The sequence below is a fragment of the Hylobates moloch genome, unplaced genomic scaffold, assembly GCF_009828535.3.
Source record: "Hylobates moloch isolate HMO894 unplaced genomic scaffold, HMol_V3 SCAFFOLD_6, whole genome shotgun sequence".
In the NCBI taxonomy this organism is placed as follows: Eukaryota; Metazoa; Chordata; class Mammalia; order Primates; family Hylobatidae; genus Hylobates; species Hylobates moloch.
In genome coordinates, this window is record NW_026652281.1 from 151,908,079 (window position 1) to 151,918,875 (window position 10,797).

Genomic DNA, 10,797 nt, shown 5'->3' on the forward strand with positions numbered 1-10,797 from the left:
ACACGCCCCGGGGAGCGCGGGAAGGTGCAGGGTTGAGGATCTGCGCTCAGAGGCCTCAGCCTCGCGGGGGAGATTCCTGGGTCTCCCACTTCTACCTGCGCGACCTTGGGCAGATTATTAGCGCTTCCCAGCCTTAGGCATTCATCTGTGAAATGGAGAAAATAATTTGCTAGCAGCGGTTTGTTGGAAGAAACCAATAAGATCCTGGATAGGTCCAGGCACTAAAGCATCCTTCAGAGTTGATGCTTTTTGGTGGCTGAGTTCCGATTGGAACCCCGCTTTTTTGCTAGCAAATATTGCAGCTACGCATACATCCCTGGGAACTAACATTTACTGAGTGCCTTCTACGTGACAAAGCCAGTTCTCCGCTAGATCACTGTCCCCAAACCAGGACACTTCTCAAACCGACCCAAATTCCCAGCCCCGGAAATTTTACAAAGAACCTACCGTAAGGTCTGGGATGCACCTTATCTTTCGATACTTGGCAGGGAGAAAGCATTCGATACATTGTGATTGCTTTTGATATACAATAATGTTTTTAACCTGGACCTCCTATGCCTTCTAGTTACTTTAGGTAGCCTATTGAATTTAATCACCACCAGAGTCATCTCAGGTAAGGATTATTATCTCTTATTTTGGAGATTAAAAAAAATGCTGGCTGGAGGAAGCAATTTAGAGTGCCCAAGGTCACTCCGCCAGGAAAAGGTGAATAAAACGTCCTGAAAACGCAGCCAAAGTTGGATTAAATGCAGACTTGGGGCTTTCCATAAAGGGCTAGCGTTGTGTTGCGGTTCCAGCCCTTTCCCAGCAGAAGTGAGCCCCTTTCCCGATTTGTCTCCACCTCAGCAGAGAGCTGGGGAGGGAACTGGCAAAGACCCCAGGAGCAGGCTGGTTCTCTCTCAGCGTCTTTCCTATTCATGGTCAGAACTTGGCACTCTGATTTTGAACACCAGTAATTTTTTTATCTCTGTTCTCCTATTCCTGGCTTTGTAATTTATTTGTCTCTGCCTGGACTTCAGTATTCCAGAGTAGTAAAGGGGATCTGGCTTTTCCTTTCCCAGAGAAGTTCATTAAAATAAAGGAGTTCCAGTGGTACTGATTTTTATTTCGAATTTCTCAGGAATGAGCCTCTGTGCCTTATAGCTGAAAGATATTAGCAAGGAGTTTTCAGGAATAATTATAAAACACTGGCTGCGTTTAGCCTAACTGAAAGTTGAACCCTTTTGTACACCTTGGCAGCTGAGGGCTAAACGAATTTCAGATTTGCTTCCAAAATATATAGCCTGCATCTTGCCTTGTACATCTAGAAGGTGCAGAACTTAATCTGGATTTACCTGTACTGTATTTGAGATGCATATCAAATCAGCTATCACCAGGTATGACTCAAGGGGAAAATGAATACATCTCCAGGTAGTTTTCATAGTTTTGTTTTTTTTTAAACTTTTTTGAGCCTCCAGTTGGTTAAGAAGAATTGTGCATATTCTTTATAGTGGGAGAGAAACTCAGAAGTTTTAGAAGACTGTGTTTAGGACTTATTTACTCTTTTACTTTTTCAGGACCCTCTTTAATCCAACTGAATTAACTTGCCTGTGCAGACTCTTTTTATCCTCTAGGATTCAGGTAATACTTTTTTCCAGTTCTCTCGGGCCAGCACAGTTTCACTTCAGGGAAAGGTTTGGGGTGAAGGAAACAGTGCCTCAGAGCGACACATTGGGAAGGGTACATAAGGGTCTGTAGGTCTAGGGGTCAAGTTTCTAATACTCCTGAACTGGGAGGTAGCCTCCAAGCCTTGGTTATTTAAATGATTAAAAACAATGTCTCTCCCTTCCAATGCTCTAGGGAATGTTTAGCAAGCATCTGCTGTAGGCGAAGTCCTGAACTGGGTGACTTCCTATTTACCTCGTCAGTCGCAGGATAATCGTTCAGATATAGGAAAAGACAGTCGCAGCCTGAAAAAAGTCGTTTGAAGCTAACCTTCTAGGCCAGGCATTTTGAGGACCAGCGGAGAGATCCGAGGCCTCTAATCCTCGAAGCTCGCTCTCCCCTTCCCCAGGCTGAGACAGTCATCACTGAGGCTTTGGAAAGGAATTACCGAGGGTATAATTTGGGGTGGGGTGGAGACATCTATGTTTTTATAAAAAAAAACAGGTGCCATGAATAAAAATGTGCTTCCCCAAATGGTATGTAGGCCTGGGGTGTGCAAACTTGGAAGCCGGTATTTCTGAGACTTGCAAACGGGAGGGAGGCACTAGATATTGGCGACTGTTCCTCTCCCCCACCCCCATTACCCTCCGAGGCAAACACTGGCATTCAAACACGCACGACAAACACAGGCTCAAACAAACTCATGAATGCACATTTGCACTGTCTTGAGAAAAAGGTCGGATCCGGATCTCGCTCAGAAAGGAGATTCAGGAGACAAGCACAGAGATTTCAACTTTCTAAAAGTGCGCTGGATTTGCTTTCTAGTGAGAGAGGTGGGACAACTAATTTAAATTCTCCACTTGGGAGAGAGGCACTCCTGACCACTTCTCGGGCTCCTTCCGGCCCCTCTTTTCCAGGGGAAAGAGTTATAATAATAATAACAGTGGGCGCTTTTGAGCGCTGACTAGTGGCGAGATACCCTTCTAAGTGCATACATTTCTTTTACGGGGATACTGGCCTGTGAGTTTCAGCATCGACTCTCTGGAATTGTAAAGCCAATTTTGAAGCATAGTAGGGACTTCGTAAATGTTTCTGCAATGCTGTTTGTGGATTTTGAACTTATTCTGGCGGTAGAGGGAGAGTGGATGGGCGCAGGCTCCCTTTTAAAGAAGGGTCAAAAGAGAGAAGAAATGGGACTCGGCGAACTTCCTCTTTAAATAATCGCTCTTAATTAGGTCTCGGGCTTTTCAGTTTCGGCGTGATTATAACCCTTCAGGGATCGCCTAATAACAACTCTGCTGACTGCTCCTGTAATTAACTCCTAATTTATTTCAAACAGGAAAAAAAAAAAAAAAAAAAAGGAGGGGGGCCAGCCCCTTCGGGAAGAGCCAATCAGAGGCGAGCGTCTCTGGCGTCAGCGCCAGGCCCGGCGCGGATTGGCGGCGCGCGTCTCCGACTTCCCCTCGGAGGAAAGGCTCGGCTCCCAGCGCGCCCCTCCCGTCTCCCCAGCAAAAAAGTTTGAGTCGCCGCTGCCGGGTTGCCAGCGGAGTCGCGCGTCGGGAGCTACGTAGGGCAGAGAAGTCATGGCTTCTCCGTCCAAAGGCAATGACCTGTTTTCACCCGACGAGGAGGGCCCAGCAGTGGTGGCCGGACCAGGCCCGGGGCCTGGGGGCGCCGAGGGGGCCGCGGAGGAGCGCCGCGTCAAGGTCTCCAGCCTGCCATTCAGCGTGGAGGCGCTCATGTCCGACAAGAAGCCGCCCAAGGAGGCGTCCCCGCTGCCGGCCGAAAGCGCCTCGGCCGGGGCCACCCTGCGGCCACTGCTGCTGCCGGGGCACGGCGCTCGGGAAGCGCACAGCCCCGGGCCGCTGGTGAAGCCCTTCGAGACCGCCTCGGTCAAGTCGGAAAACTCAGAAGATGGAGCGGCGTGGATGCAGGAACCCGGCCGATATTCGCCGCCGCCAAGTGAGTGCGCGCCGGGGCCGGGGCAGGAGTAGGAGGTAGCGCGGGGTACTGGAGGGAGCGGGGGGCGGGTGTTCCCGGGCTGGGGGTACCGAGACCCTTCTGCGTGCGCTACACTCCCGGGAAAGCAAGCCCAGGGCCTCTGGACTCCTGGGTGCCCGGGGCGTTCTGCGCGCCCGGCGCGCCGTCCGCATTCAAGACACCCTCTGGGTAATAACCGCGCTGTGTGTGTCTCAGACTCCCTCGACATACAGATTGTTCTTTCAAGAGCGAACCCCAGCTGGGTTGACGGGGTCGCTCGGTGGTCCGTTTCTACAGCCCTCGGCCTTGCGCTCTGGCCACTTGGTTTGTTTTTGTTTCACTGTTCCCCGGGGTCTCTGCCTGGGGAGTGAGGGAGATGGATCCATGTTCAGTGAGCACTTGGATGTGCCGGGAACGAGACAGGTTCAAAACTCAGCCCTGAGAGTTGGGCCCCCATTTTAAAGATGAGCTAACTGGGCTTAGCCGGACACTGAGTAGAAACCATTTTCTTTCGTGAGTCCCGCGGGTGTCGAAGCCGGATCCCACGAAGGGATGGTGGCACCAGAGTCTGGTGCGGGGAGGAAATGTCTCCCTGTGGTCTCCGCAGCCAGCATCTCGCCGGCAAGATTCTGAGCTTCGCCGGGAGCGGGCTGGGGCCAGAAGCGCACGGGCTCCTCTTGGCTCACAGTAATAATTAACCGCATTCCAGCAGGGCTTGAGAGTTTGCAAAGTGATGCTCACTAGCTCACCAGATCCAGATCCTCACTAGAACCCCCAGCTGTAGACACTGGACTTGTGACTCCCCTATTTTTCAGACGTGGACGCTGAGGCTTTTGAAGAAGACGGCCTTTGCTTGTCCCGGGTTACCAACAACCACTAATTGGCCAGGGGGACCTGTTGCCCACTCCCTGCTCCTCTGTTTGATATGCCCTGACCGCTTTTGCGTCCTCTCCCCAGAGAGACTAGGTAGATCGGCACCTGCACCCCACTTGAGAATTGAGGCTGCAGAGAATTCTCCGCTTCAGCATCCATTTTTGGTCCCTGTGTCCTTTTACAATTTGGAGACGTCATCCTTTACAGCCTCTTTTATCTCTTGGCTTTTATGGTTTCTCTACCCCCTAATTTCCCTCCACCCCATCCCCTACCTTTAGGAAAGGTGAGGGTGGGGGCTGTGGAGGGACTTTCTCCAAAGCTGAGAGATCCTTTCACTATTTACATCATTCAGCCCTCAAGACTAGACGCACTGTATTTTGTTAACAAAACAAGGCCATATACCCAGGCGTCAGTGGCTGTCCCCCCTGGCAGTCTCTCTCCACCCTGTTAGAAACTCTGAAAGATTCAAAGGGCGAGGAGATTAAGGGACTCAAAGAATTTAAACTCAAGTTTGGATAGTGCTTTATAGTACTTTTCACCGTATTATCTTATCTCCTCTGTAGGGCAGCAGCCGGCCTCTTAACAGATGAGGACATTTCAGCAAAGTTCAGAGAGGAATCGGCAGTTTGGGCCTGACCAAAAAAAAAAAAAAAAAAGCTTGGGACCATTTAACGATCATCTACCAGGTGGCAGACAGGGCTCTGGGTACTCTTAAAATTTTAGTACTGTGGACCACATTGAGGGATTAGTGTTACTTACCCACTTTATTGACTGTGAGGTAGAAGCTCAGAAAATTAAAAGACTTAATTTGTTTAACAAATATTGAGTACATAGCCTATGGCTATGCCCAGCCAATGATACAGGCCTTAAATGGAGTAGTGTCCAGAGGTTAGGAATCCTGCCATCCTTTAGGCCTGTGGGTCTGGGAAGGCAATGACCTACTACCCCTCTAAACATCCTGCCCTGTGCTCAAGCTTCCCTGCTCTGGGTGAGGCAACCTCGGGCCCTGGCTGTGACCTTCCCACGAAAAGAACCAGAAATTCTGAGAAACGAGTTTATAACCTGCACATTCTGCACATGTATCCTGGAACTTAAAGTAAAAAAAAAAAAAAAAAACCAAAAAAACACCATAAAGGATTGTTGGTGCTTTGGGCCTGGAGGTGGCAGCGGGAACCCTGTGGTCGGAGCAGTGGGTCCTGAGAATGCCAGGCGACGGAGCCTGGGGCGAGAGGGAGCTACCCGCCTGGGCCTGATTTTGTTATTTGCAGGAAGTAGGATAAACGCTGTTTTGCCTTATATAATCGCATCCTTCCTCTGGCTGGTTTAAAATTAGGTAGGGGTGGAGGGATGGGGAGTGTTGCATTGGGAGGAAGCCTCATAGCTTCATGGTTTTGATACACATGTGCGATCCCGGTCACCTGGATTTCATAATTCAAATGTAACCCGAAGGAGCAGCTGGAATTACCCTGCCCAGGCGCGTAGTGCTTCAAAACCCCACGTAGAGCCAGGAGCAAAAGTATATACACACTAGGAACTTGGTATCTGAGCTGAGACACCTGGGTCCTCCTGAGAGCCAGGCCTAGTTTAGAAAGGGCGAGAATTTTGCAGGTCTCTTGAGAGTCTCTGACAGTGTTGTTAATTTGTAAATTAAGAAGTGGCTCCCCAGCTCTCTAGTAACTTAGGGATTAGCAAATGCAAAAGTATAGACTTTTATGGTAGTTTCTTATGCTTCCCTTTCCCAGATTTCTGTTCTTTGGTTGGTTACAAAGCCTCTTATCTCTCTTTGATTCAGTAAAGCGATGGGTAATAATGCGACACTAGATCAAAGCCATCTCTTGTTGGAAATGGAAGCTGGGTTGGGACTTGTGCTGTGTCACCCTCAAGTATGAAGTGTAAACTCTTTCTTGGGCCACCAAAGTAACTAAACAAGAAATGCCACATTCTCCCATGAATATATTAGAGTTAATACTGTGGCCACATTTGGAAAATTAGCATAGCTCGTAAAAGCCAAATGCAGAAAATTAATTGTTAAGCATTCTATCACCACAGCTCTATCCTCCTCCACCCGCCCGCCCTTGAGGAAGACAAGCCCAAAGTTAGTTGATGCTGTGGAATCACAAGGATGTCCCAGTCTGTGATTTGCTGTAATTGAATCCATTTTAAATGTGGAGTCTGGATGCTGTTGGCATACCTTTATTTTGCTTGTTTTTCCCCCTGACAAACTAATCATTTACACATTTGCACGAAGCCATAGAATGGGTAGAGGGGATGACTAAGATGTCATCACGTGCTCCTAATTCGGAGGCAGCATGATTTCCCCTGACATTTACATTTATGGGCTAGCTAATTTTTCCCTTCGTCTTAGTAAAGTTTATATTACAGAAGCACCCAGCCAAGAACCTTATCCCACATCCAGATCTGTAAAATGATGTTCAGATTTTATAATCTGTGGACTGGATGCAATGACAGCTGTGTGACTGTTTATTGCGTGGGACTGCCCCCAAATTCAAAGATGCTATTAATTTACCACAGACCTTATCTGCACGATTATCCTTCATAAATATGCTGACGCAATCCACTTTTTCTGGTTCAGAGAGGAGACCAAGGGAAACAGCTAACCCGGTTGCTAAAACCTTTTTCATTTTCCTTCCCATATGTGATTGTCTCCACATCCAAGGGAGGCTGGGATCATCATGAGCCTGGTCTCCCATTTTTAAAGACAAGAGAAATTATGCTCAGAAGAGATAGCGTTTCATTTCTCACCAACCACTTGATTCCCTTGTCTTACATTGAATGTTCTATTTCTGTTATCTCTAATGCTGTTTGTTTTCCATATAGAAGGTTCAGTTACACCATTATATTTCCAAAATTTTTGTTACAAGACTCATTTTTAAAAAACGAAGCAACTTAACCATTTATATATGGTCCCCCTGCCCCCAAGAGACACACATAATTTTGACAAAGGTACCTTTTTCAAAGATGAAACAAAGTATGTCTTTCCATACATAGATGTGTGTGTGTGTGTGTGTGTATATATGTATATATAGATTTTTTTAAAGCTAAATGCTTTCAGTTGAGAGGGGAGGGCCGAAAGGAAAAAACCTAGAGCGATGATGGGGGAGATGGGTTTTTTATTATTATTTTAATGTAACTTTCTTTTGCTAATCCGCTCCCCTCTCTGTTCTCTAGGACATATGAGCCCTACCACCTGCACCCTGAGGAAACACAAGACCAATCGGAAGCCGCGCACGCCCTTTACCACATCCCAGCTCCTCGCTCTGGAGCGCAAGTTCCGTCAGAAACAGTACCTCTCCATTGCAGAGCGTGCAGAGTTCTCCAGCTCTCTGAACCTCACAGAGACCCAGGTCAAAATCTGGTTCCAGAACCGAAGGGCCAAGGCGAAAAGACTGCAGGAGGCAGAACTGGAAAAGCTGAAAATGGCTGCAAAACCTATGCTGCCCTCCAGCTTCAGTCTCCCTTTCCCCATCAGCTCGCCCCTGCAGGCAGCGTCCATATATGGAGCATCCTACCCGTTCCATAGACCTGTGCTTCCCATCCCGCCCGTGGGACTCTATGCCACGCCAGTGGGATATGGCATGTACCACCTGTCCTAAGGAAGACCAGATCAATAGACTCCATGATGGATGCTTGTTTCAAAGGGTTTCCTCTCCCTCTCCAAGAAGGCAGTACCAGCCAATACTCCTGCTCTGCTAACCCTGCGTACACCACCCTAAGCGGCTAGGCCGACAGGGCCACACGACATAGCTGAGATTTGTTCTGTAGGCGGAGGCACCAAGCCCTATTTTCTTGGTGTAATCTTCCAGATGCCCCCTTCTCCTTTCACAAAGATTGGCTCTGATGGTTTTTATGTATAAATATATATATAATAAAATATAATACATTTTTATACAGCAGACGTAAAAATTCAAATTATTTTAAAAGGCAAAATTTATATACATATGTGCTTTTTTTCTATATATCGCTTTCCCAAAAGACACTGTGTAAGTCCATTTGTTGTATTTTCTTAAAGAGGGAGACAGATTATTTGCAAAATGTGCTAAAGTCAATGATTTTTATGGGATTGTTGACTTCTGCTTATGGAAAACAAATATTAGAAATAGACACAATGCACACAGAAAATATTAGATACGGAGAGATTATTCAAAGTGAACGGGACACATCATATTTCTGCATTTTACTTGCATTAAAAGAAACCTCTTTATATACTACATTTGTTCCTATCTCTCCCCCGCCCCCCACCGCCCCACCACACACATATTTTTAAAGTTCTTCCTTTTTTAAGAATATTTTTCTAAGACCAACACCTGGGATGAGAAGAATCCTGAGACTGCCTGGAGGTGAGGTAGAAAATTAGAAATACTTCCTAATTCTTCTCAAGGCTGTTGGTAACTTTATTTCAGATAATTGGGGAGTAAAATGTTAAAACCTGTTGAAAGGAATTGATGGTTTCTGAGAAATACTAGGTACATTCATCCTCACAGATTGCAAAGGTGATTTGGGTGGGGGTATAGTAATTTTCTGCTTAAAAAATGAGTATCTTGTAACCATTACCTATATGCTAAATATTCTTGAACAATTAGTAGATCCAGAAAGAAAAAAAAATATGCTTTCTCTGTGTGTGTACCTGTTGTATGTCCTAAACTTATTAGAAAATTTTATATACTTTTTTACGTGTTGCGGGGCAGAAGGTAAAGCCATGTTTTGACTTGGTGAAAATGAGGTTGTCAAACAGCCCATTAAGCTCCCTGGTATTTCACCTTCCTGTCCATCTCTCCCCTCCCTCCAGTATACCTTTATCCCTTTGAAAGGGTGCCTTGTACAATTTTATATATTTTATTGAAGAGTTATCTCTTATTCTGAATTAAATTAAACATTTGTTTTATTGCAGTAAAGTTTGTCCAAACTCACAATTATTTTAAGAGGTGCTCTCTGTTCTTAGCTGGGCTTAGCTCGAAAGTGCTACCCACATGAGGGGGGGGCTGGTCTTTTTAAATATTTTAATGTAAATCAACCAAGAGTTGTGGCCAGATTCAGCCATGTTGGGGTGATTGGTGGTGGTGAGGAGTGAACTGAAACTACTGAAATACTTTGAAATGTTTCCTCTGGCAGCTTGTTACTCATGGAAAAGAGGTGGAATTGCTGCGAGGAGTTTTTCAGAAAAAGTACGGTGAAAGATGAGCTTTAAATAAGTGGTGAGGCGGAGATCGGCCAGTATCTAAGTCATTTGTACATGATCAAGGGGAAAATCTTGAACTTGAAATCTCCCAGCTACCAACACATCAAACTTAAAACTGAGGAAAAGGGTCCTTATAGCTATTTGCAAATGGACATGGTAACGAGGTGCATTCGCTGAGCTGGGGGATGGAAGGCCGCTCCCCTTTCAGGAGTGTGTCAAATCGCATTCCGTTTACCATTCCTATCTCCTTCCAAGGAGGTGGACTCCGAGCAAACATTCTTCGGTTTGAAGTGGGAAGGTGGTTCATTCAAGTCCCTTTGCTACCCAGCCTCCCTCTCCCAGTGGAAACAATACAGAACTGCTGTCAGGCTTGGGTTTTGAGGCGTCACGATAAAATGGTGATGGGTGGAGGACGCTGAGAAGGATCTTAAACTCAGCTTTCTGTTGCACAAGTAAATCTGAAGTGGTTCCTGATGATTGATACCTTTCCGAGGTCACTGTTCGGATGGGAGGCTCCGGTGACTCGGAACAGAGGCAGAAAGGATGCGAGGACTTCTTGCTGCGTAAACAGCGCGGCGGGCAGATTGGCACCTGGCACCTACCAGGACTGGCGCTTCGTCCCGCGTTTCCACTGTGCCCGCACGCACTTTGAAAGAAGGCGCCGGAAACTCCGTTTTTCCTATGGGGCCGGGGTCGGGCAACGTGGTTCAGAGGTTTCACAAGCTCCAGCGCAGAAGTGATCCAAGCCGAGGGGGCGGCTCGAAGTCGGAGGCTGATTTTGTCTTGCTCAGTCACTCCGCCCGAGCTGAGCCGCTGGAGCGACCCAAACCTACCTGAAAGCGAGTCTCTGCAGTCCCGCTGGACTACTCCGGCTCGAACTCCTAATCTCAGCCCGGAATCCAGCCATATTCATTTAAGGATTGCGTTTTCCAAAGGCCAAAGCCTTTCCCGGTTTCGTCATCAGCCGCCAAGTTGGGTCCCTAATTAGCCTGTCCACCGAGCTTCCTTCCCGGCGCCGCTTGGACCCCGCAGCCCCGGGCGATCTCAGCCCGGGTGGGGAATCCGGAGATGCCGGCTCCAGGTTAAGACTCTCCTCGTCCCCA

At 47.4% G+C, this 10,797-nt stretch overlaps 1 protein-coding gene across 1 annotated transcript; it reads left to right on the top strand.

Annotated features, from left to right (window-relative positions):
- Positions 1–3,150: 3,150 nt before the first annotated feature.
- On the top strand, positions 3,151–9,410 carry MSX2 (msh homeobox 2). Its single transcript, XM_032158657.2, has 2 exons — positions 3,151–3,606; positions 7,687–9,410. Exons 1-2 carry the CDS (start codon positions 3,228–3,230, stop codon positions 8,109–8,111), a joined length of 804 nt encoding a protein of 267 aa, XP_032014548.1. The 5' UTR covers positions 3,151–3,227; the 3' UTR covers positions 8,112–9,410.
- The last annotated feature ends 1,387 nt before the right edge of the window (positions 9,411–10,797 follow it).